The 27,740-nt window shown below is 42.8% G+C and overlaps 1 protein-coding gene across 1 annotated transcript in view; it reads left to right on the plus strand.

Annotated features, from left to right (window-relative positions):
* The window catches only part of LOC311006101 (protein jagged-2-like), a 65,518-nt gene that overhangs the window by 4,351 nt on the left and 33,427 nt on the right, over nucleotides 1-27,740 (plus strand). Inside the window, exons 3-5 of the mRNA XM_083998773.1 lie at nucleotides 16,688-16,745; nucleotides 24,668-24,931; nucleotides 25,685-25,745. Coding sequence (XP_083854899.1) covers nucleotides 16,688-16,745; nucleotides 24,668-24,931; nucleotides 25,685-25,745 — 383 coding nt within the window. The remainder of the gene's footprint in view (nucleotides 1-16,687; nucleotides 16,746-24,667; nucleotides 24,932-25,684; nucleotides 25,746-27,740) is intronic.

Here is a 27,740-nt window from a genome sequence, read left to right on the forward strand (position 1 = left end):
CCATTTTTATTGGTCGCAGGTTGAAATAACTTCAATACACCTGCATGTTCTTTTACTTCTCTTAAGGAATTTAAGACTTGTATGGCTCTGTAATGTAAAAAAAAATGACTTGGATTGAGATATATGAGGACAAAATACCCCAAAAAATGAAACTACAGACTGACACTGGACTCTGGGAATCCTCAACATTTAATTGATCAATATCTGTTTGAATACATCAGCAAAGAAGAGAATCAAACAAATCCCCCGGATTTCTGGTTATTTTTAGTTGTAAAAGCCACGTTACTGCGACACAAGTGAGATTTTAATCCTTTTTATAGATGGAAAAACAAGTTTCCTACATTTAAGAGTCATTTTGTGCAACAATCAGAGATAATACGTCCTCATTTTGAATAATAAGTCAATTTTTATTGGATGCAGGTTGAAATTACTTCAATACACCTGCATGTTCTTTTACTTCTAACTCTGTAATGTAAAATAAATGACTTGGAAACAAGACATTTTTGAGATATACGAGGACAAAATACCAAAAAACATGAAACTACAGACTGACACTGGACCCTGGGAATCCTCAACGTGTAATTGATCAATCAATATCTGCTTTAATACATCAGCAAATCAAACTAGAGCTGGAGTCAAACACTGAAGAAGCTGCAGTCTATTAATGATTAATCCTCACTCCAGCCGCTTTTACAGTGAAAGAACAGAAACACACCCGGCGTACGCGTGTGTATGTGTGTGTGTGTGTGTTTCTGTCCTGTGTGTATGTGTGTGTGTGTGTCCATGTCAGAACACACATTTCCTACATATCGGCTGCTTTGTGTGCGCGGCTGGCTACGTGACCTCTCCATTCATCACTCCCCATGGTCAGCTGTCAGCGGAGGGAAGATGGAAGTAGTAAGTTGGGGCCCTGCGGGCGGGTTGGGTTTCCACTAAGTTGTGTGTGTCTGTGTGTGTGTGTATGTGTGTGTGTGCGGTTGGATATCGATGTCACCAACTACTCAAACAAGTGAAGATCCCCCGGTCAATCTGGGCCGGGGGATGCCTTTACCTCGCCGCCTCTCAGGTTCACGCTCTGACTGTCCGCTATTGGGTCATTGTCTCACTCGGCGTGTGTGGGGTCAGTATTTTCCACTATCCACTCCACACTGGGAGGGGTGTGTGTGTGTGTGTGTGTGTGTGTGTGTCTGTGTCTGTGTGTGTGAGGGCCATAAATGAAGGAGGGTATCGGTGTCCAGCAGCTTCTTCTCCTCCCGACGCGGCTGTGAAGGTCGAGGCTTTTTAAAAATGTCACTGCACCTGATGTTTTTTAATCAGTTTGCTCAGTTGTTTAATGTCTGTGGAGTATTATTGATTGAATATCATTCATTTATTCCTTGAGCTCAAATCTTTAATTTTACAGCAATAAAGCTGAGGGGGGGAAAAAAAGCAGCAGATCCTTCACTAGTGTTTGATATTTTTTGCTCAAAGGGATAGTTCAACATTTTGACAAATTGGCCCATTGCCATAATCCCTATAGTCATAGCAGTAGGTTTGTTACCTTTAACTGTCAGTGCAAGCTATTTTTTAGAACGGCGGAGCAGAGCCGTGAGCTGCTCAGAGCTACGCTACGGAGGCTCATGGGATTTCTTGGTTTCACCAGGCAAACTGTCCCTGAAGGCAACGCACATCAGTGGTTTTGCATGAATTTCCCTCTAAAACAACTCTGTCTGGTAACGTTGTGTTATTATCTCATAGCGTGGTGAATGTGCAGGTCACAACTTGTCCACCAGAGCGTTGTGGAGTTGTTGGATTGTATATTTGATGAGGAAAACCAAGAAATCCCATGAGCCTCCGTAGCGTAGCTCTGAGCAGCTCGCGGCTCTGCTCCGCCGTTCTAAAAATAGCTTGCACCGACAATTAAAGGTGATAAAACTATAGGGATTATGGAAATGGGCCAATTTGCTAAAATGTTGAACTATCCCTTTAAACGATCAACTTTAATTCGTCAATACACTGAGTTAATCGATCATAATGCCGTTCAGCGCCCTCTAGCAGCAGCAGTGATAATGATGGGAGCACGGGAGGTAGTGTGATGAAGAGATAAAGGTGGAGGACTGTGTTTGGGTCATTTAATAGGACGTGGTTGTTTTTTGTTGTTTCTTGTTGGTGTTATTAAAGTTTGTCCTGATTGAACTCTGCGTCGGTGAATAAAGGAGCTTCTGTGTGATAAAAGGTTGTGAACACCTCGCGGCTAAATCTGCTGTTTTGTAACTTTTGGCTGAAAGAAACGAAACTGAGTCATCGGGTGAAAAACTTGTGAGAACGATGTCAAGTTTTTTTTTCTCCAAGTTTTGGGTTTCTGCTTTTTCTTTTTCTCCTTGTTGTTGTTATTCTTCTGGTTCTTTTTCTTCTTGTTCTTGTTCTTGTTCTTCTTTCTGTTTGAATGAAGTGATGGGGAAGAGTCCATAAGTTAGAGGAGTCATATATATATATATTATATCAAACAAAAATCGCCTTTTTTATCCCATTTTAGTTTTATTATCAGTTCATAAATCGTCATCAGAGACTCATTGCTTCAGTTTTTTGAGGTGTGAACTGACAGACATCTCACTGGCTTCATGAACTAGAAGCTCAGACCTCCTCTTCCTCCTCCTCCTCCTCCTCCTCCTGCTGTGTGCACGGTGGTCACAACCACCACACTCAGTCAGTCAAGAGAAAAGACATAATTGATCACTAATTGATCAAGTAGTTATGTATCAATGAGGATTTCTGGTTATTTTTAGTTGTAAAAGTCATGTTACCGCGACACGAGTGAGAGTTTAACCCTTTTTATAGATGGAAAAACAACTTGTTTTACGATGTTTCCTACATTTAAGAGTCATTTTGTGCAGCAATCAGAGATAATACGTCCTCATTTTGAATAATAAGTCCATTTTTATTGGAGATTTTTATTTTTATTTTATTGGAGATTTTTATCAGAGACTCATTGCTTCAGTTTTTTGAGATGTGAACTGACGGACATCTCTCTGGCTTCATGAACTAGAAGCTCAGACCTCCTCCTCCTCCTCCTCCTCCTCCTCCTCCTGCTGCTGCTGTAGTTAGCGTGGTGTCGTGCTAACGCGGCGGCGCCAACAGAGTGTGTTTTGTTGCGCGGCCGTGGCCCGGAGCCTCTGGTGCTGCTATAGTGGACTCCTTCAGTCCTTCAGTCCTTCAGTCGGCCTCAGTATCTGGGCCACTGGTCCTGACATGAATATAAAAAAAAGAAGGACATTGTTCTGGCCTCGTCTCTCTTCTCCGATCATTTCCCCTTCATGCCTCACCCCCCCTCCGGCTGTTTGGGTCTTCACTTCAGTCAGTGACATCTTTTTTCATGAAAGGGACCAAAGGGAGGAGGAGGAGGAGGAGGAGGAGGAGGATTGACCGATGGAGTGAGGGGATGGAGGGAGGGAGGACAGGACAGGAAAGAGGGAGGAACTCGGCTTCCTTGTGAGTTTTCTGTCACGAGGGAGGTGTATTTATAGGACTCAGACACTTAAGATGCCACTTTTTCTTTTTCTTTTTTCTTTTTTACACCAGTGACTGGAGCAAAAACAAGCATTTACTTCTTCTCTGTTGCCCCCCTCCTCTTCCTCCTCCTCCTCCTCACCCAAACCCTCTTCATCTCCCTCTTCTCTCCTTCTGGGGGTATTTTTAGAGCCGCTGTCCTCCCCTCACCCCTCTGTGAGTAAATCAAGGATCAAGGGTGCGTATACTCCTTCAGTTTCAGAGCTCTCGCCCCTCGTTCCTCCTCGGCCTGGCAGAGCGGAGAGAGGACAGAGGTGGAACAGCTGTTGTTTGGAGACCTCTTCCTCCTCCTCCTCCTCCTCCTCCTCCTCCTCCTCCTCCTCCTCCTCGCTCCTAGAATAAATGTTTTAGTCCAGCAGCATTAGGAGAGCAGGCTTTGATTACAGCAGCTCCAGTGTAAGATCACCCCGCTGCTGTCTGAGTATCAGTGTTGTGGTGCAGCAGTCGTCACTGCCGGCCCCGGCCCCGGCCACACTCATTTTGCCGAGTGCGTGTTTGGCGCGATCAGCCTGCTCTCTCCATCAGGAAGAGCTGCTCTCACTGTGGTTGGATGCTTTTATGGTTGATTAGTTTTGGCTAAAAGAGGAGGAGGAGGAGGAGGAGGAGGGTGTGATGCAGGTCAGAGGCTGAGTGGAGTGAGAGGAGTCATGTGGCCGACGCCTGCGACATGCAGAAAAAGACATATTTTATTGTTTCTAGTTTTTTATTCCACATGTGTGAAACAGTTGTGCAACAAAAAGCAAAAAAAAAGAAAAGATCTGCAGCGGCTCTCAGGCCTGCGATCGTCTTCTCTGTCCCTCTGTCCGTCCGTTTGTCCGTCCGTCCTGGACTGTCAGCGCCAGATGCTGCGGCTGCGACTCAAACAAAGGACATCCAGTTTAATAAAAGTCTCTAACGTGACGTCGTCCCGACAGCTGCTGCTGGTGAAGACAGGATCTCTGAGTCGGTGTCTCCTCAACCTGCAGACTCAGGACTTTAAACTTCATGTTTACGTCCTTTTACTTTCACATCTGTCGTTGTGAGTGATGATTGTGCAGGTTGGATCTGTTTCTACAGATGCTTAGAGGAAGATTTTCCACCTTAACTCAGCTCCATGTGTCTCCAGAGTCCTAGTTCTGGTTAAATCAGTGACTTGTAAGTAGTTCCAGGGAGAATGGAGCGTCTCATGGCTGAAAACCAACCTTGTAAGATCACCGCCACACAAATATTTGTTCTGAGACTGAAGAACATGACTTTTTTAGTCAATGTATATGTTCAAATTAGGGCCAATGGTGTGAATTTGTGGAAATATTGTTGAGAAATTTCTGGAAAAAATACTTTTTTAGAAAAAAGTGATGAAAATTTTCAACAACAAAAAAAAAGATTTTCAAAAATTCTAGAAAAAGGTGCTAAGAATACAAAAAAATCTCAAAAAAGAGGTAAAATGTCCAAAAAGTTTTTAATTTTTTTTAAAGAAAGTGGTAAAATTTCTCAAAAAAAAGTTTAAAGAAATTCTAGAAATAGTGGTTACATTTCTATTTAAAAAAAAGGAAAAAAAAACTTTGAGAACCACTGAAATCATTGACTTGTAACTAGTTCCAGGGAGAATGGAGGCTCTCTGTATTCCACCTAGTGTCTCTTGGCTGAAAACCAACCTTGTAAGATCAGAGCCTCCAACCCGGAATTGATTTCTCACCGGCTTCATTGTTGGAAACAGATGCACATGGAGGAGAGGACGGTTATAGAGACAGGGTTTGGAGAGTTCCCCTTTAAAGCTGAACATTCATCTACATCGCTATTGCGTCAATGGCAGGTTGAGTCGTGACTTTTTTCTTTATCCAGTTGATTGTGGAGAGAAAACAGATCAACTGTGACTCTGGTGTCACGATCACGCGACGACACGAGAGGCTCAAACCGTGTTGATCTGCAGTGGAAATGTCAAGCGTTGGTAATTAATTTTCATTGTTGCATAACTTTTGCATGCGATAGCAGGAAGTTGGAAAGTTTTCAGTTTTCCTCAACTTCCTGCTTGTTCCTTGAATGCATCTTTGATGACTTTTTTTTAGCATCAAACTGCAACAATCAGAGACACTTTGTCCTTTGGGAAAATAGTGACCACCACCCTCACCTCCTCCTCCTCCTCCTCTCCACGCTCCGACCGCCTGCAGGACGGCGCCGCAGCACAGCAGGCCTCTGTTACATGGTGTGTGTGTGTGTGTGTGTGTGTGTGTGTGTGTGTGTGTGGCGTCCAGCTGAACGCTCTGGGTCTACTCGTCTTTTCCCACGCTGCCTCTGTGGGCCGGCGTCAGCTGACCTGGTTCTGGTCGGAGGCGCGTTAATGCGTTGATAAGCTGCTGCGTCTGACTGGGTGATCGATTGTGGACGCTGACGTACAGTACTGCTGCTGCTGCTGGTTGTTGTTTTACTTGTGCAGAGTGTGTGTGTTTGTGGACGACAGACGGGACAGAAACCTCCAGAGAATAAACACAAGTCGATGCAAAGTCATGTTAAGCAAACACGTTGTCGTCATGTTGTGCTGCAGCGTTTCCTACGGTTACACAATCGGAAAAATGAATCGATAATGAAACTAATAGTCAGTTGCAGCCGTGTCATTATGATGCATCTATACCCAGTTAATGACAGGGACCAGGGACGGCTGCTGCTGCTGCTGCTGCTGCTGCTGCTGCTGCTGCTGATGATCTACGACCGGAACAAAAGACTCAGTGTGAAGTGCAGCAGCCACATATGTCTATTTACAGTATTAAACACAGTGTGTTTGTGTCTTCTAATGTGTGTGTGTGTGTGTGTGTGTGTGAGGCAGAGCTAATGAAATGCATGCATCCTGAGCGCGGAGGTGAGCACTGGTGATTAAAGGACAATTACGGGCAAATTTTAGGTCTAAAAGAAGGAATCTGAAGATTTTCAGTTTAATTGCTCCTTAGTTGTGTCTGTCCCCGTATCGCCACGGCAGCGATGAATGAGAGCGGATTGAAGTTCTGCTGCTGAGGCTGTTTCCATCCCTCAAAGCTGCATTTTTTTTTTCCACAGACAGCGTCAGATGGCTCCTCAGACATGCACCCAGAAGTTTATTTACTTCAAGCAAGTCAAGAGTTGATATTCCTGTGTTTATGACACAAACGGGAGCTTCCGGCTGCACCTGAACACACCGAGCGTCAACTTGGGTCTCGCGCTTTGAGACTTTGAATTAGATCTAGTTTTACAAACATGTCGGCTTTTTGAAGTAAATAAACTTCTGGGTGCATGTTTGAGTCGCCATCTGACGCTGTCTGTGGCTTTGAGGGATGGAAACAGCCTAAGCAGCAGAACTTCAATCCACTCCCATTCATCGTTGCGATGCGGGGACAGACACAACTACCGCAAAACAGGAGCAATTGAACTGAAAATCTTCAGATTCCTTCTTTTAGACCTGGAATTTGCCCGGAATTGTCCTTTAAAGCATGTTATTACACTCACTGAGCAGCTTAATCTCCCTCTTGACTTGCAGTAGTGGTTCTCTGGGCTAATGGAGATCAGCTGGACCTCACTGAGAGACAGAGAGGTGGAGGTTGGAGACGACCAAACCCTCCATTGTTCCTCTGTTTGTTTCTCTGTAATATCTCATCTCCGTCTTGTTTATCTTGTCTCTCTCCGCCCGTAGCTACATATTTGGTGCGTTAGAAATCTTTCTGCTGCTCCCGTTAGCTTGTTTTTGCTATAGCTTTGAGGCTGCGCTCACACCTACAGTTTGTTTGGTTTGGTCCCAGGCAGCAGAGAGGGGAAACATGCTTGTGTTGTATTTTTCTGTATTTGGCTCATTCGGGCTCCCGACCGGGAAGCTCGTCTTTCCCATGGTGCACGAAGGCCTCGGCCCCGTTTCCAGACTTCTTCTACTTCTTCTTGTTCTTCTTGTTCTTCTTCTTAATAACGTGACTGTCGTTCTTCCAGTGGACAAATAAACCGAATGCTGCAAACACTCTGGGCTTTAACACTCTCTCTCTGACTCATCATCTGGCTGCAGTGAAAGTATGTTGGAGAAGTCAAACAGGGCAAATCTGATGGAAAGTCTCCCAAACAAGTACAACTACCACACTCCTCCTCCTCCTCCTCCTCCTCCTCCTCCTCCTCCTCCTCCTCCTCCTCCTCCTCCTCCTCCTCCTCCTCCTCCTCCTCCTCCTCTCCGTGTCGTGCAGTCTGATGTAACCGTCCTCCTCTCCAGAGGGAATGGGTGAAGGTTCATCAGAGGTTTCTCAACACATCTGGCATCACGACGTTTCCCAACGTCCCACTTCATGTAGAAACTCCTCAAACACTCTCTCTCTCTCTCACACTGGATCGACAAACCTGTGTGAGATGACTCATTAGGACTTTTATCGTGGAGTTCAACACTGTACCCACGACGTTGTTCACTGCTGAGATTTGGCAAAAAAGCTGCAGCTTCAGACGCAGAGGAGAGCAGGAGATGAGCAGCAGGGTGGAGAAGAGAGAAAACTTTATTAGGAGGAGAAAGTGAAGGTGAAGAGATGAACACAGACCAACTGGGACCTGCAGACAGTTTGACTGTGCAACCACAAACTGTATGTGACGTGTTCAGCTCCTGTTCAACATCCATTTGAATTGTTTTTGCATCATAACCATGCTCATATACCTTATAATCAATAACCGTATCGATCATAACTGATAGAACTGATCACCTGTGGCTGCAAGATGTCGATAGAGAGGAAGTGACGAGATTCAGATTCAGATTCAGATTTAGATTCTTCAACTTGTCTCAACTCAAAGTCCACCTGTCGTTGTCTTGTTCTGGAGGTTTCAGCAGCGTCACGAAGTCTGAGTCAGCTGATCTGTTATCTGCTGAGTCGCCATGGGGACGCGTCGTCTGTTGTTCTCGGTTCATTTTGGTGAAATTGACATTCATTCATCATAACCTTTATTTAAACTCGGAGATATATTGAGGACAGGAGCAACCTCATTTACAATATACCCGAGATGAAACACAGAACATATAAAGACAGAAGACAAAACACTTGAGACATACATAAATATTCAGACATAACAAACATACATAAGCATAACTTGAATAGCCTACATAAGTGTAGTTAAAAGCAGGAGCAGTTAGAGGTAAAATATGATGTAATTATGGATTTAAATTGTCCTATTGATAAAAGTGAGGTAAGTTTCAGATGATTTTGCAGAGAGTTCCAGGTTGTAGGTGCAACAGTAAGAGAAACTGGTCTTTCCAAGTTGGGTGTTGACAGAGGGAACCTGCAGTGTGAGCCAGTCTTATGAGCGTGTGCGATAGAGACCTGCATTAAATCATTTCTGTTGATGAAAACCATTTGATTTGATGGGAAGCTGCTTCAGTCGGTGTTAAAGCTCAGCAGGAAACACACCTGACTTCCTGTTCATGATCCGAAACGAAGCACATGTATGAACTTTATGAACATGCAGAAGAAATCTACACGTATGAATCCAGTGTGTGTGACTGTGTGTGTGACTGTGTGTGTGTGTGTGTGTGTGTGTGTGTGTGTGTGTGTGTGTGTGTGTGTGTGTGTGTGTGTGTGTGTGTGTGTGTGTGTGTGTGTGTGTGTGTGTGTGTGTGTGTGCTGTGCTCAGGTGGGTCAGTTAAAGTCACTTTCCCAGCAGCTTTTAGCTCGTTGTCACTGCAGGAACAATGAGTCTGTGCTGCATGAATGAATGAATGAATTTTATGTCGTGCACCAATTAAGGCGCCCAGCCTATAAGGGCTTACAAGACACACATTTCATATTTAGACACCAAACAAAAATCATCGGAGCACAGACAAAACAAAACAAAAACAAAAACCACATGGAATTCACATAAATAATTCACTTTTTCTTTTTGACCAGGCACTTTTTATGAAAATAGCTCTAGTAAAGACTTCTTTTCTGAAGAACCATTCCAACTTTACCTCATCATCAACCCAAAACAACTCAGGTTTCACATTTTGCATTTTCTGAAACAAAAAAGCAGCTTTTGAGGCCTGATATGAGAGAGAAGGAATGGAGGGAGGGAAAGAGAGAAAGATGGCGGTAAAGTAGAGGAGGAGTGGATGGATTAGAGAGCGTTTACATCAGTGCTGCTCTTGTTGTGAGCTCACGGCTGCTTCAGGTGTCGACTCTTTGCTCTGAATCGGCGGCGTCTTCCAGCTGTTGTTGCACCTCTGTGATCCACCTGAGGAAGTTCCTCCACTCCTCCTCTTCTCCTTCTTCATCTTCTTCTTCTTCCTGCATCATCTGCTCGTCCTCTTCTGCAGCTTTCAGACGTGTTTTTACTAAATCTGTGAATCTGTCTTCAGGAGAATCTGTCTGTTGTTAAAAACCTGGTGGATTTCCCTCGGTGGACTTTTACGGTCATGGCTGCTCTGTCTCTCTGTCTCTCTCTTTGCTTCCACTTCTCTGTGTTTACAGCTTCGTTATCGAATCAGCTTCTCCTGCCAAACGCTGTGAGCTCTGCACATGCACAGAGAGGAGGAGGTTTCACTCCATCCATCTCTGCTGCAGCAGTAAATACAGCCACACTGGACTTTTTGTTTAAAGGGTGCAGAGATCGTGTGTTATAGTGCAGATTCCTCCTTTTACTACTTTATTATTCTTATCTTGTCCAAACTGTTTAATCTGAAGGTTTTCTGTTATGAACTCAGATGCTAGAATCAAATGCATGAGAGCACATGACCTGTTCTTCCTCCTCCTCCTCCTCCTCCTCTTCCTCCTCCTCCATGTCTGAGACTAAGATTACAACTGCTAGATGACGGCTGATAAGCGAGTGTGTGAGTGTAACGGTGGCAGCTGCAGCAGGTTGTAAAGATCTGAGCTGGATGTTGGACTCAGGTTTTATGAGCTGCTCACGTCTCTGAGACCAGAAACGAACGGAAGATTTCAGATTAAGGCAGACAACCGACGAAATAAATCCGTGTATCATTCGTTCTTTCAAAAATCCAAAAATTATGGTTATTTTTGTTATTTGTTCAACACAAAAAATGAATAAAAGCCTGTTTTTTTCATATTTCAGTTTTAGGCTCAGATCAAAAATACGAAATGGAAAAACAGGACTGAATTTGATTTTAATATGCAATTGGTTTGTTTACGTGGACCTGGAAGTTTGGTACCGAGCATTCGCAAAGATACTTTAGCGTGCTAGCCGCCACGATTGAGGAAAACATAAACTGTACCTGGAAAATCCTGCTGATCCTTTATATCTTATATATAATATGAAAATCCAGGTATTTTTTCTTTTTTTGTGTTAAAATAATCAGTCACTTCTTCATTTTTGACAATAGAAAGAACAACATCTATTGCACGTCTGTCCGTCCTGGGTCAGTGATCCCTCCTCTGTTGCTCACCCTGAGGTTTCTCAGATTTGTCCCTGTTAAAAGGGTTTTCCATGGAGTTTTTCCTCAGTGGATGTGAGGGTCTAAGGGCAGAGGATGTTGCTACGAAGCCATGTGAAGCCCTTTGAGACAAACTGGCTATACAAATAAAATTGCCTTGCCTTGCCTTACACGGATAAAAAAAACATGTGAATAAAAGTTAAATCTGTGTGTGAGGGTCAACTGTTGGATTTAAGGTGGTATTTTTTCCTTCTTTTTTTTGTTGAAAGAACCGTGCATGCTGCTGCTGCTGCTGACTTTCCATAAAGGACTAATTCACAGAATTCCTCCCGCTCGCCGCCGTAACCCGGAGCGACAGAAATAGATTTCCACACACCACGCGTTTGGTGTGGGAAAAGTGAATTGGGTCATTTCACCACCGTCGTCGTCGTTGTGCAGCAGCAGCAGCAGCAGCAGCAGCAGCAGCAGCAGCAGCAGCAGCAGCAGCTCGGTATAAAAAAGAAGCTGATTAGATTAGCTTTGATTAGATCTGCTGTCTGAACGAGGCCTCCTTAGAGAGAGGAGGAGGAGGAGGAGGAGGAGGTGGTAGTGAGGGTTGGGGGGTTGGGGGGGGGCTTGTTCTGTTAATAACGTGCTAAATTAACCATCCCAGCTCGTCTCTGCCGGGAGCGACATGTTTTATTCATGTCAATAGCCGGTGAACAGGTGTGACGTGACAGGTGTTGCTGCTGCTTTTCCCTCCTCATCACAACTCCACCAAACTTGTTAATTGGGTCTCAGGCTTTTTCTTTTCTTCTCTTTTCTTTTCTTTTTTAAATCATTAACTATTCCCTGCTGCTGCTGCTGGTTTTCAATTAAAGGACCATTCCGCCCTAAGAGTCACAAGTTATTTTTTTTATATTTTCTATATTTATTGTGGTGTTTTTTGTTTCTGCTGCTGTTGGTGGTCAGTTCTGTTGGTTTCTAGCTAAATAAGCCCTAAATAAATATAGCAGACACTGACTTCACTGATCAATGACTATTAGAACAAAAAAAAACAGGGAGTTAATGATTGTCAGAGAGTCTGATGATGGATTAATCATTAAAGTCACGTGGAAAACAACATCCCAGCATTTTCTGGTTTCAACGTGAAGAAGGCACGTTAACTTTATCAAGGTATTAAACAGTAATTATAATGATAATGATAATAACCTTTAGTTCTATAGCACCAAGTTACAAAGTGATGTACAGACCCTCAAAACGAATACAGACCCATCCAATGGAAATATAAAGTTAAACCCTGTGGCCCATGGGATTCAAAATTGAAAAGAAAAATTACAATATAAAAAGAAAAACAAAGATGAACATGAAAGTGATGTTTAGTTTCAGCTGTTGCAGATTAAAGCAGCAAAATATGATATAATAAAGCAACAGAAAGTTTGATATCAGATGGATTTTTGTTGGAGCTTGTGAAGATCGAACCTGTTTAAGTGATTTAACAGCGTCTCTGCACAATAATGTCACATTTTTATCTTTTCCAAACAGATTTCAGCTTATGCAATTTGGATTTTGTGATTGCAAACTGTGATTTTGATCATATTTTGACCTGTTACTCCAGATTATTACTGTGAAATTATTGGTAAACAGTGTGTGGTTTTGTGTTTCTATCGTTTTCTTCTTCTTAAATTAACTTTAGCTTATGTTTATTGTCATTGCATAAGTGTAATAGATTTCATTTGGCAGCAGCAAAACAATTAAAAGAAAGTTAAAAACATAAAGTGCACCAAGGAGTCAATAATGAACTACATAATATAATATACAGTCAAAGCAAAACCAACTGCAGCAACTCTCTCTCTCAGATATTTCTCTGTCAGTCTGTTATATTTAATTTACAGTCGTAGCACTTTGTAATAGACGTGCAGCAGTTGTACTTTAGGGGACGTTTGATTCGTTCACCTCTGTGTCCAGAGCTTCGTCTCCACACGAAGCTCAGAGGAGAAACGTTGTAGTAACAGCAGAGTAAATGTGATTAGCATGTACAGTGTATTCCCAGCAGCAGTGTGTGTGTGTGTGTGTGTGTGTGTGTGTGTGTGTGTGTGTGTGTGTGTGTGTGTGTGTGTGTGTGTGTCGCTGGCGGCTGCAGCAGTAATTTATTCATTGAACAGGTGAAGGCGGCGGCGAGGAGGAGGAGGAGGAGGAGGAGGAGGAGGAGTGGGTCGCTCCGCTCTCTCCTCCTAATGAAAACTCAAATCCCTCTGACTCCTGTAAATTGGTTCGGAGGTGTCAAGTGTCTCCCAACACGTCCACACACACACACACACACACACACACGGACACACACACACACACACACAGTCACAGAGTCGACTCATAAGGTTGTCTCTCTCTCTCTCTCTCTGGTTACCAGTGGCAGTGACATTTAGAATTGATTACAAAAGGAGAAGATTGATTATGATGAAGTCCACTCAGCTCATAAAGCACTGTTCATGTGTGTGTGTGTGTGTGTGTGTGTGTGTGTGTGTGTGTGTGGATGAGTCCAGTTTGAAATCCTCCTACCACGTTCCGACCCCCTCGTGACCTCACCACCACCTTCTGTCTTAGTATTTTGGTGATGTAACCGCTCCTCGACTCTGATTGGCTCTCGCTCTCGTGATGTCGTAACTTGTCCTCGCACTCTCGCTGGGAGTGGATGGTTAAAAAAAACTGGGATTGTGAAAATGCTTAAGTGTCTTTTTGGATCGATCGACACCCTCGGGCTGTACACACACACACACACACACACACACACACACACACCGTGAAATTCACACACGTAATAACATCACAGTGCATGATGAGACTCATTTCAAAATAAAAGCACGCCAAGCTAGATAGATAGATAGATAGATAGATAGATAGATAGATAGATAGATAGATAGATAGATAGATAGATAGTGTATTTTGTAGTTTGAGCTGCATGTTTTGGCATTTCTCAGATAAAATTTTTACTCTTGTTTTAGGAAAAAATAAAATGATTCCAGAAAGAAAAGAAGGATAGAAAGAACGAAAGAATCAATGAAAGAAAGTCAGAAAGAAAGGATGAATCAAAGAAAGAAAGAAGGAAAGAAAGACAGACAGAAAGAAAGAATCTATGAAAGAAAGAAAGACAGACAGAAAGAATCAATGAAGGAAAGAAAGACTGAAAGAAAGAAAGAAAGAAAGAAAGAAAGAAAGAAAGAAAGAAAGAAAGAATGAAAGAAAGGATGAATCAAAGAAAGAAAGACAGAAAGAATCAATGAAAGAAAGAAAGAAAGAAGGAAAGAAAGTAAGAATCAATGAAAGACAGAAAGAATCAATAAATGAAAGAAAGACAGAAAGAATGAAAGAAAGGATGAATCAAAGAAAGAAAGACAGAAAGAATCAATGAAAGAAAGAAAGAAGGAAAGAAAGTAAGAATCAATGAAAGACAGAAAGAATCAATAAATGAAAGACAGAAAGAATCAATAAATGAAAGACAGAAAGAAAGAAAGAAAGGATGAATGAAAGAAAAAAAGACAAAGAATCAATGAAAGAAAGAAAGAAAGAAAGAAAGAAAGAAAGAAAGAAAGAAAGAAAGAAAGAAAGAAAGAAAAGTAAAAGAAGGAAAGAAAGAAACCAACGGCGCTGGTTCAGTTTCTATGAGTTCATCGTCTCTTAGTTACTTGAAGTCGTTGCAGCTCCAGACCTGCTGCTTCTTCTTCTTGGTCTCTGACTTTTTCCTGGAGGTTTTGACTTTTCCACCCTGTGACCCCCCCCCTCTCCTCCTCCTCTGCCCCCCCCCCCCCCCCCCCCCCCACCTCATCCCCCTCTCCTCCTCCTCTTCCCTCAGGACCATAACATCAGCTCTAAAACACTTTAGCTCTGCACCTTTTTCTGTTTCATGTCTGTGTCCTCTCTCTCTCTCTCTCTCTAATCTCTCCCACCACCACCATGTAACCTCCCCTGTAATCTTCCCTCCTCACCCCCCCCCCCTCACCCCCCTCCCTGAGTCAGACTCGGGTCATGGGAACTCACAGCTGCTCGTCCGGCCCCATGCCGTTGACAGACAGCGAGCTGCGTCGTTGGTTTGTTTGCTGATGCCCCGTGAAAAAAGAGAAAAAAGAAAAAACAGCTCTGCACCTGAAACAATCCTCCAGTCTGAGTTGTTGTTTGTTACCGTGGCGATGGACTGGACTGGACGAGCCGGGGTAGAAGTAGGCCATAGTGTGCCGGCGTGCTGCGCTGCTTTTTTTTTTTCATGCACGATGTCGTGAGAAGTCGTGATGATGCATCTTCTCACTTTGACCGACGTCGATCTCATGTTCTTCATTTTCTCAGCCTCCATCGAAATAACCAGAATATAAGAGTTTGTAGAGGTGGAGTAAAGTTGTTGTGGAGCTCTGTCTCTCTCTCTCTCTTTGGTTTATGGGATGTAATTCAATAAGTTCCAGATAATTCAAATACTAAAGTATCTGCTTGTGTTAAACCATCTGAACAACTTGGTGTCACCATGACAACAGTGGGAGGAGACTTCAGCAGGTTCTGTGCTGTGTTCTTCTGTTCAATACAAACTTTGTTCACATGTTTAGATTTGACATCAAATCATCTTTTTTCTTTTTATCAGAGGAGGAATAATGTAAATATCAAGACACATGGTTATTATGAGGACTGAGACTGAAGACAGTGATGGTCTTGGAAATGGTCTCACATTGGTTTGGTCTTGGTCTTGGTTACAACACTACTTAAAGGACAATTGCAGGCAAATTCAACTCAGGGCTGCATGTATGTTCCTAACATTTTAGGTCTAAAAGAAGGAATCTGAAGATTTTCAGTTTAATTTCTCCTGTTTTGCGGTAGTTGTGTCTGTCCCCGCATCGCCACGGCAGCGATGAATGGGAGCGGATTGAAGTTCCAGTGCTGCTTAGGCTGTTTACATCCCTCAAGCTCCTCAAACATGAACCGAGAAGTTTATTTACTTCAAGCAAGTCAAGAGTTGATATTCCTGTGTTTATGACACAAACGGGAGCTTCACAAATCTTCAAATTCCTTCTTTTAGACCTAAAATGTTATAGGAAAATACAGCCCAGAGTTGAATTTGCCCAGAATTGTCCTTTAAAGGTTCATTTTACAGTGCAAACACCACTTGACTTTAAAATCCCTGTGGACGTTACAGGAGAGATTTGATTAGAAATCAATCAATACTGTACGTAACCTGGCCGTGTGTGTGTGTTGAAATGTGAAGTGTGTGTGTGTGTGTTGAAATGTGAAGTGTGTGTGTGTGTGTGTGTGTGTGTGTGTGTGTGTGTGTGTGTGTGTGTGTGTGTGTGTGTGTGTGTGTGTGTGTGTGTGTGTGTGTGTGTGTGTGTGTGTAGGTGGTTTCCAGGTGAATGTTTTGTTGAGCAGCTGCACTTGTTAACTGGCCTCAGGTGGAGGGAGGCTAATGAGTGACAGCAGTGTGGGAACACGACTCGTTTTCCCACCGTTGTTCACCTCTTATGCCAAATATGTGTGTGTGTGTGTGTGTGTGTGTGTGTGTGTGTGTGTGTGTGTGTGTGTGTGTATTTGTGTTTCTTAGTGTGTGTGTGTGTGTGTGTGTGTTCAAAGTACCTGGCTGTGTGTCTGTTTATGAGTGACGGCAGCTCGGCTCCGTATCTGAGTTTCTGTGTAAACTCCACATCATGTGCACGACTGCGTCTTAAAGAAGTGGGCATATCTGAGTTTCAGTAGTGTGTGTGTGTGTGTGTGTGTATAGGTGTGTGTGTGTGTGTGTGTGGTGTTTCTGTATTGCTATGCTCTGTGATAACCTCTGCTCTCTCTCTCTCTCTCTCTCCTTCCCAGCGCTCGTTCACGGTGATAGTGGAGGCGTGGGACAGGGACAACGGCACACACAGCAACGGTAAGACACAAAGTTACACAAACCTCCTTCTTCTTATTCTTCTTGCCCCCCAGGTCACACACTGTTGCCCCCCCCCTCCCCCTGAACCCCCCTCCTCCCTCCTCCTTCATGTGTCTTGGTCCCACACTTTAAAGGCTTCACAGTTCTCAGGAGTCCACTTCAAGTTGTTTCTGGTTGTTTGCACTGCAAAAACTCAAAATCTTACCAGGAATATTTGTCTTATTTCTACTCAAAATGTCATTTCTAGTCAAAACTAATCTCATTATATGTAAAATCACATAAAAAGCAGCTTGTTTTTAGACACTTTTTACTTCTTTCAAGCATATTTTCACTTGGAACATTGAAAAATCTGACAGTGGAGCAAGTTTTTCTTCCTTCCTTATTACAAGCACAAAAAACTTGCTTTCACTGGCAGATTTTTCTACTTATTTCAAGTGAAAATTTGTTTGAAACAAATGAAAATTATCAGAAAACAAGTTCATTTTTAGGTGATGAGTCTTATTTTAAGTGGAAAGAGATTAGTTTTGACTAGAAATGAGACATTTTGACAAGAAATAAGACAAATATTCTTGGAAAGATTTTGAGTTTTTGCAGTGTGTTAAGTTGTTTGGTTTGGTCATGTGGTCTGAAGCTCGTCTAGACTCTGAAGACGCTGATGGATCAGACCATGGTGGTGTTAAAGGAGCAGAGCCCCCCCAACTCCCCCCCTAACTTAAACTTTTAAGGGCACAAGCAGAACATTTAGGGACGCAACATACTGTAAATCAGATTCAGATTCATAATCTAGTGTCTCCAAGGGGAAATTAACTTCCACAGTTTGTTACAGACATGCACCAACACACGTACACCACCAAAAATGAACATATACAAATGAAAAAAACACAATCAGACAACGTACAGAATAGGTATGATGTTGTTTATTCATCGTTTCCCTGCAAAACCTGTCACATTTGATACAGACGGTGCATAAAAACAATGAAAACAGGCTCCAATGAGGTAGTAACAACACTTAACTCCACTTTTGAAATAAAAAATAAACATTTTCTTCACATCTAAACACAGACTCAAGCTCAAAGTGCATAAAAATACAAAATAACGCCCCAGTGCAGCGTTATCAATATCAATATCAATAACGGCAGAGGGGACAAAGCTTTTGCACAAGCAGGTTGTTCTGCAGGACAGATGAGGGTGAAGTGTGGTGGCCGTGGGCTTTGAGCTGTGTTAATGAGGGCGAGTTGGAAGGCTAATTATGTTTGAACATGTGTGAGTGACACTAAGAAGTTTATGTTTGTTATTAAAGGGGCAGCATGCAAAGCAAATATTCACATTTTCTTTTCTCACACATATTTGCCCGTCAGCTATTAACGACAGATTCCAGATTCTTTGAGTCGTCCCTTCGACGTTTCACCAGCGTTAAAAAGAAAAACCCTGCAGACTGACTCGGTTGCACAAGTAGATGAAAAATGTACTTGCTGCACAAATTTTAGGGTCCAAACGCCTCCATCCAGGGCCAGACTGGAGCCCTGATGCCATTCACAAAACAGAAGCATTGTTAATCTCACACTTTGAGTTTGGATTCGTTGATATGAACCAACTCTGCAGAACTGTTAATGAGAGAGACAGAGACAGAAAGAACGAAGGAAGGTGCTGTGAAAGTCTGATGAGCTGTTCTCAGATCAGTGAACTGATGCACGTCCAACAATGTGTCCAAGAGATGCCAGTGGGGTTCGGTTGTAACCTGTCTTCAGCACGCAACCGTTTCTCTGGTAAAACGCGGTGTCGTTGGCTTTGTTCTGACTGCAGTAGTAGCAGCAGCAGCAGCAGCAGCAGGGATGACTGATTGATCGCTGATTCAATCGATGTGATAAGAGACTTTTTGGTTGATTCAGGACGTTTCGGCGCCAGCTCCTATAACACTTCCTGTTGTTTGACTGTTGGTTCAGGGTCAACGAAGCTCCAGTTGATCTTAGATTGTTTTTTTTTAATTTAATCAAATTCTGACATGTGGTTCAGTCTGGTGCCTTTAAAGGAATAGTTCAACAATAAATGAAATTCATCAGTCATTAGTGACTCCCCCTCATGCTGATGAATACTCCGGAGTAGTTTTTTATTCCTCAAAGTGCATCTGGAGACCCGGGAGGCCGGTTCCTAGTCCAACGAAAAACTTCCATAAAACTACACAAAAACCATTTAATATTCCTCCACACTGCTCGTCCACTGCAATCCAAGTGTCCTGAAGGGAGATAGTCCAGAGTTTACTGGAAACTACGTCATTTAGGACATTTTTACAGCCTAGACAGTCCTGGATTGAATTTGCCTGAGGCGCGTGCACGTCAGAGCGCAATCCAGGTCTGTTTAGGCTGTAAAAATGTCCTAAATTAGGTCGTTTCCAGTAAACTCTTCAGGACACTTGGATTGCAGTGGACGAGCAGTGTGGAGGAATATTAAATGTTTTTTGTGTAGTTTTATGGACGTTTTTGTGTCGGACCCTATTGACTCTCATATAAAGTTTTGGTTGGACTACGTTGAACCGGCCTCCCGGGTCTCCAGATGCACTTTGAGGAATAAAAAACTACTACTATTCCTTTAAGGCTTCCACACATCCAGGTCTTCAGAGCTTCAACTAAAAGTTTACCTCCAAGTTTGATCCTTGTTTCCTGCTCAGATCGACTGGAACTCATCGCTCCATCATTTGTTGCATCCTAGATTTTTTATTTTTTTGCTCCGTCACCATCGTCTTCTCGGCCTCTTCAGGGTCGCCCGTCTGTTTCCACTCCTCTATATAAAGCCTATGAGTGCATTGCCTCGTTAAGCCATTAATTGCAGGCCACGGCACTCCTCTCTCTTTCTCTCCTAATTAGCATCGCGGCCTGGCAGCTGTCTGGCCACCACACACCACTTCATTATCCTGAACGCTGTGACAGGCCGCTGCCGCCACCGTGCCGCGGTCGGACGCTCTAAGTCTTTGCTTGTTTGACCACCTGTAGATCTGGCAGCGCAGTGTCGGTTTGAAGGTTTTATTAATCCTCCAGGGTTGGTGGGTGGGAGGAGGGAGGTGAGGAGGGGGCTCGTCGTGTCCCGTCTTGCAGACTTGGACCTGGAGTAACTTCTGGTTGCGTGATCACGGGGGTTTTGATCCATGAATCTGTCAGTGAGTCTGTCAGCGGCCCAGTGAAACCCAAGCTGCTCCGCTCACTGTAAGTCAGACTGGACACGCTAAAAATATCAAACCCTGTGTGAGTCTGTGTGTGTGAGGAGGAGGAGGAGGAGGAGGAAGAGGAGGACGGAGTGATTCAGGTGCTGCTGCTGCTGCTGCTGTTGTTGTTTAGCTTAGCGACGAGCGACTGACGGCCGGAGAGTTGGGATTTCTCATCTCGAGCGACGGAGCGACGGGCGATTAAACTCTCAATCGCTGGTTTGCATTGATTTAACATGTAAACTCGTCGCTATAGCGAGAAAAACAAAAGGTCCGGTGTGAACGCAGCTTTACACATCTGCAAAAACATCTGCATCATGAACACACAGCTACCGTCACCGGATTGTTTCCTCCGTCAATCACTCATCAATCCATCAACTCTGTGACAGGCAATTAATCATTCCTTCGGGATGAATAAAGATCTATCTATCTATCTATCTATCTATCTATCTATCTATCTATCTATCTATCTATCTATCTATCTATCTATCTATCTATCCTGCTGCAACATACAACTATTGATTGATTGATTATCAACTGATCTGCTGGTGATATTGACATATAGATGATCAAACACTAGATTTCTTCATTTTTTTTCAAAATAACTTGTATAACTTGATTTTTATTCAACTGTCAGTCAAAGTTGAACTTTTTACACCTTTTAAAATGAAGCAACTGATCACCTGGAGAATAAATCAAGAGTTGTAACAAACACATCCAAGTATATTACAGTGTTATTATTTGTTTAAACCTCTTGAGGGAATGTTTTTATGTTTTGACATTTAATCCAGTTGAACTTCTTGTTGAGACTTGAAGACACATCAGAGACACGGTGTTTAACTTCTGCCTCTCTGAGAGAACAGACCATCATTTCCTCAGAGTGTAACATCTAGAGAGTTCCCCTGTCCTGCATTATGGGATGTTTCCTGTACTGTACGTTCAGCCGCAGCCTGGTGTGAACAGGTCTGAGGAAAGAGACACACAGACACACACACCTGTTGAAACACAAAACACAAGTGTGAGAAGAACAGAGCGAAGACAAACTCTGGACCAATGAAAACGCAGCGTTTTAGAAACACTTTACTACGGTCGACTGTTGTTGTGTGTGTGTGTGTGTGTGTGTGTGTGTGTGTGTGTGTGTGTGTGTGTGTGTGTGTGTGTGTGTGTGTGTGTGTGTGTGTGTGTGTGTGTGTGTGTTTCCTCTGAACCACAGTTCTACAGTAAAACTATTAAAGCACATCAGTCAGCCAGACTGTTCCTTCAAACACAAACACTCCAGTTTCTCTTGGCTCAGGTCCACACACACACACACACACACACACACACACACACACACACACACACACACACACGGTCCTGCTGCAACAAATACGGATCAGTCCGCCTCTGGAAATAGTTCCCAACAAGTACAAGTGCACAGTTTCCTCCTGTTTGAGTGATGCTGTTCATGTGTTTGGTCTGTGTGACCTTCAGTTTTGATGCAACATCTGGAAGAAAACAGAAAAGAAACATCATGACAACCAGTTTATCACTGAGGCTGAGCAGCTGTTCAATGGTTTTAATGCTTTATTCTGCACAAGAAGAATAAAAGAAGGTATGCACAAATCACAAACATAGATAACATACAGTGCAGGAAGAGGCAGAAAGCTCAGAGAGCTTACTGTAGGCACATTTTTGAATATATCATACGTAAATTAAAAGCAATTGAAAGAAATGCACAAATGACAAAGAAAATAATAGAAAAAGAAAGCATTTCCTGCAGAAAATGCGTGTGAATGCTGAAAGCAGCTGAACGCTAATGCTGAAGCACTGCTGAATGAGCTGAAGAAATTGTTGAATCAATGCTGAAAAAGGCTAATGCTAAAGCTGAAACATATAACTTGTAGTATGAGATGAATGCCTTTTAAAGGTAAAAAAAAGCAGTAGAAATGTTAAAGGGAGAAGAAAACATTGAAATTCTGCATGTTTAAGTGTAAAGGTTGAATAGTTGAAATCTGCAGCTATTAACCTGACAGGAAGGAAAACTGATGAGCAAAAATGGGGAAATGTGTTTTATATTCCTGTAAACACTCCAGCTCCAGATCCTCATTAGTCCTAATGAATCAATAAAATAAACCAGCAGCTGATGGCATGGCGACTCTGTCAGTGTGTGTGTGTGTGTGTGTTTGGTGTGTGTCACTTGTTGCTGTGGAGGATTTTCTGAACTGAAACCTGCAGAGTTTATATTTTATTCGTGCATCCAGGTTTCTCTGCAGTAGTTGTTCACACGTTTAGGTAGAAGATGAAGGAGAGACTCCAGTTCAAAGATCAAAGATCAGCGGCGTTACAAGTGACAAGCTGTAAAGAGGTCAGAGGTCAAAGTGCTGCAGCCTCCTCCTCCTCCTCCTCCTCCTCTCTGTGTTTGTCTCTCTGGAGCTCGGCCCGTCGTCGTGCAGCTTCTCCACTCGATCAGCTGCTGCGATCCGAAGGCCCCGGTTGTTTATATAAGCCGCTTTTTATTCGTCCCGCTCCCTCCTGCTCTCCCTAGTAACAACGGCCTCTCTTAGCGCGTCTCCTCCGCTGCTGCAGAGAGCTCATGATTGGTCTATATTTTTATATCTAATTGCTGGAGATGAACAGCAGAGAGAGAGAGAGAGAGAGAGAGAGAGAGTGTTTCAGGTGGTGGGTGTGGGACTGAAATCTGTGGCAGTGTGTTAACTCGCACTGAGACTCAGAAAACCAGGACAAGCAGGAAAATGGATCCTTCGTCTTCATCTTCTGCTGCTTTTTTCACAGCGTCAAACTTCAGCACTTATGACAAAGCTTTAAGGACTTTGTGTTTTCAAATTTCACCAGCACCAAATCTGATATTCATGAGCAATAAACTGTAATTCAATACACTTAAAACTGGGCCTATTTGACACAGACTCATCTAAAAAGTGCATAAAAACAATGAACAAGGCTTCAGTTGGATAGAAACTAAGGTAGTAACAACACTTAACTCCACTTTTGAAATATATAATAAACATTTTGTTCACATCTAAACCCAGACTCAACCTCAAAGTGCATAAAAATACAAAATAAGGTAACACTTTATAATAAGTAAACACTATTAAGCATTAGTTAAGCATTAATAAATACTGAATTCTTCATTTATAACGCATGAATACTCATTAGCATGTAGTTTAGTGCTGATCAATGACGAGTAAAACATTTTAACTGTGTTTATAAACTGCATACTAATGAGTATTCATGTTATAAATGATGAATTCTGTATTTAATGCTTAATAGTGCGTATAAAGTGTTACCCAAAATAATGCCCCAGTGTTATCGATAACTTTCTACCCTTATGAATTATAATACATATTTTCCCCAGCTAGTATGGACCGTATGCACTATTTGAATAATAGAAACCTTTTGTATCTGAGTGAGGATGAGTTTGTCCTTGCAGCTCGGTCTCGTCCGGGTCGTCCATGCAGCAGCAAGGCATGCTGGGTCACGCTGCTTTCTATTCCTTGAGAACAAGCTAAAGGGTCTTTCCTATGTCGCCCTTCCTCGTCTGTTCCCGTCTCTTATTATTTCCGGCCTGGCTCCGATGGAGTCGGGGCTGGATATCCTGAGAGAGGAGGGGGAGATGGTGGTGTTGGGGGGGGGGGGGGGCAGAAAAGCATTTCACCGAGCAGGAAAACTGAAAAAGCATTTAGGTTATCAAGCCCTCGCAGACCTCGCTCCTACACCCCTCCCTTCATTTTCCTATTCTTTCCTGCTCTTTCCTCCACTTCTTTTTTTTTTTCTTCTTTTCTTTTCTTCTTCACACACACACACACACACCTTCCCTCTGATCTCCGCCAGCACCAGCCGTTCTTCGAAGCCTCCTGGACACCGGGTTGTTGGGTCAAATCCCGGCTCCTTGGAATGTCATTGAGAATTTCTGTTGTTTTCACTTTGTTCCTGTCGAACTCGCCCAAACACTCACAGATTCTCCTTCTGTGCCACTGGAACAGTCACTTTAAAGGGATAGTTCAACATTTTGGCAAATTGGCCCATTGCCATAATAATCCCTATAGTCATAGCAGTAGGTTCGTTACCTTTAATTGTCAGTGCAAGCTATTTTTAGAACGGCAGAGCAGAGCCGTGAGCTGCTCAGCGCTACGCTACGGAGGCTCATGGGATTTCTTGGTTTCCCTCATCAAACTCATCAAATACACAATCCAACAACTCCACAACGCTCTGGTGGACAAGTTGTGACCTGCACATTCACCACGCTATGAGATAATAACACAACGTTACCACACAGAGTTGTTTTAGAGGGAAATTCATGCAAAACCACTGATGCACGTTGCCTTCAGGGACAGTTTTTCATCAACAGTCTCTGCATTTCCCTCTAAAACAACTCTGTGTGGTAAAGTTGTGTTATTATCTCATAGCGTGGTGAATGTGCAGCTCACAACTTGTCCACCAGAGCGTTGTGGAGTTGTTGGATTGTGTATTTGATGAGTTTGATGAGGGAAACCAAGAAATCCCATAATGACCCTCTGTAGCGTAGCTCTGAGCAGCTCACGGCTCTGCTCTAAAAATAGCTTGCACCGACAATTAAAGGTAATAAACCTACTGCTAAGACTATAGGGATTATGGCAATGGGCCAATTTGCCAAAATGTTGAACTATCCCTTCACTTTAACACTAGCAATGTGCATTCACACGATAAACAACACTAACACGTTGTTGTCGTTTATCTTTCTATCCAGATGACGAGCTGCTGATCGAGCGCAGCATCCACAAAGGGATGCTCAGCCCCGGGGAGGACAAGGAGACGGTGGAGCCCAAGGTTTCCAGTAGCAGCAGCACCAAGCTGGTCTACACCATCCGCGTGCGCTGCGACGAAAACTACTACGGCAGCAAGTGCAACAAAGTGTGTCGGCCGCGCGACGACTACTTCGGCCACTACGTGTGCGACCAGCAGGGAAACAGAGGCTGCATGGAGGGCTGGGCCGGGCCCGACTGCAAAACAGGTGAGGGAGGACGCACAAGCAGATTAACTACACTTTTTATTTTCATTTCTTATCCATTTTGCTCCATGATGTTTATTGTAGTCTTCTATTTATCCTTTAATAGGTCAATCTGTGGTTAAGTTCCTTATAGCTCTATTTAATCATGTGCTTAGTCATATTTTGTGACTCATCTGAACATTTTTATAGAAGAAGCTTCGGAAAAACTGAAGATTTATTCGAAAAGGGGAGAAAAATGCACATAAACTACAGCGGATTTTATCATTTAACTTATCACGTCTCATGTAAATCCTGTTTTAAGAGTCAAAAAAGAGAAAAAAGAAAAGAAAAACTCAACCACGCTGATTGAGATTCCTGTGATCTCATGGACACTTTTTTTCTTCTTATCAACCTTTTTCCGGAAAATAAAAAAAGTGGGAAGTTCATTGAAGTTCATGTCAAAGTGTCAATTAGGAAGAATTCAAGGAATGTGTGGAGACAGTGTGTTCGCTGCTGGAGAGGAGACACCTCCAGCTCGCTGACAGCAAACAAGGAAACATGGGAAATGGACTTTTAATGATGGAACACAGACCATAATAATGAGAATAAGAATAATAATGATCCAGTAGCAGCTTTTTTTTTCTTTTTTTCTTTGAAGTTATTTTTTATTTTTTTTATTTTTCTTTGATTCTATTTCTGACTGAAGTCATAAAATTAAAAACCTGTCCTCTTCTTTCTGTCTCCTCTCCTCTTCTCTTCTCTTTTTTTTCCCATCAGCCATCTGCAAACAGGGGTGCAGCGTCCTGCACGGGACCTGCAGCGTGCCGGGGGAGTGCAAGTGAGTGTTTACTTTTGTTTTGTGTTATTGTGTTTCTTCATCTTCACTGGACTGTGTCGGTCTGATGTGAGACATTCGATCCTGTTTGGATGGAAAAGTTAACGAGGAGAACAGAACAGAACAGAACGGCAGCGGTGACACAACACAGTGACCAAGTGGAGGTGGAGAGGAGGAGGGGGGGTTGTTGATAACATACCAAGCAGCCACTCTACCTCCCCCATCATAGTTCTGTGAAGTGCTACAACCCCCCTCACCACCTCCTCCACCTCCACCTCCATCCCTCAGCTCATTGTTCTACTTCCTGTCCTGAAGTCGGCCCGCACAGAGAGAGAGAGAGAGAGGCTGTTTGCTGTTTCCTCCCTCAACCTCAACCACCAGCAAAGAGGCACTGCAAAAAAATCTAATATCTTACCAAGAATATTTGTCTTATTTCTAGTCAAAATGTAATTTCTAGTCAAAACAAATCTCATTCTACTTAAAATAAGTCTCATCACATTAAAAAGTAGCTTGTTTTTAGACACTTTCTACTTATTTCAAGCCTATTTTTATTTGGAATAAGTAGAATAATTTGATAGTGGAGCAAGTTTTTCTTCCTTATTACAAACACAAAAACAATTTGCTTTCACTGGCAGATTTTACTACTTATTGCAAGTGAAAATTAGTTTGAAACAAGTGGAAATTATCTCAAAACAAGTTAATTTTTAGGTAATGAGTCTTATTTTAAGTGGAAAGAGATTAGTTTTGACTAGAAATGAGACATTTTGACAAGAAATAAGACAAATACCCCCCCAGACACACACACTCACACACACCACCTCCCTCTAATGTCTGCAGCCCACATCACCACCTCTTCCTATCCTGGGTCTTGTTATGGCTGCCACTCCACTGTTGGGGAAGTGTGTTACCCCCCCCCCCCTCAACCCTGGAGGTGTGGGTGTGTGTGTTGGGTGTGTGTGTGTTTAAAATAGAGTCAAGTTTGACTTCATTAAGCCGTATCAGTTTAAAGAAAAAATGTAAAAAGAAAAGAATTAATTCTGACATTTTGGTTTTGGAAACGGCCGGAGGATAGGGAAGAGAGAGAGAGAGAAACACCCAGGAATGTGTCTCGACATGTGATGTTGAGCTTCTGTGCAATCAGGAACACACACACACACACACACACACACACACACACACACACACACACACACACACACAGAGGAAGATTGATGGAGATGTGTATTGTCAGAATAACGTCTTTAATGTGGTTGATTTGCAGCAAATTAATCAAAAAACCAAAATTATTCATAAAAATCGAATTAACATCATGAGTTTAAATGACGATCGGTTTGATTCAATAAAGTTTTAAAGCTTCAATTAATTAAAAACAAGAGGGTGAATCACTCGATTGAGTGAAGAAGTCACCTTCGGTTAATTTATTATTATAGAACGAATCACCTTCTTGTTTACAACAACTTCCGGGAAGAAAACCAGCACGTAATTTGAATGAGAACATAGTAACAAACGAGTTTAGCTATCATGTTTTTCAGGCACTGTCACCGTTTAGACAAATCTGAAATGACTAAAGAAACATTCATATTTCTGTGTGTGTGTTTTGTGTTGCTATGTGTTGTATTTATTCAGTTTGGGGGAATCAGTGGCTGCAGCTGACAGGGACAGCTAACGGCGGTAGCAACGCTAACGGCAGCAGCTAAGCTAATGGCGGTAGCTAAGCTAACAGCAGGACACGCCATGAAACTACTCCAGTTAGCTCACTCATGTTGTAACTCAGATATCCACTGGAAAAAAATATTTTTTCATGGACCGTTTATTAAGCCACTGAGTTATTAAAGTTAAACAGGTAGCTAACGGTTAGCCCTGCCAATTTACGCTAACCATGATGACTAATTACAAAAACGTGCACACATAAATAGTAATGTTTGTCCACTCCTTGGTTTTATAGACTTTACAAACACCAGATTAGTCTAAACGGCGATATAGTGAGATGAAAAATGA

The sequence above is a fragment of the Trachurus trachurus genome, assembly GCF_905171665.1.
Source record: "Trachurus trachurus genome assembly, chromosome: 22".
NCBI lineage: Eukaryota > Metazoa > Chordata > Actinopteri > Carangiformes > Carangidae > Trachurus > Trachurus trachurus.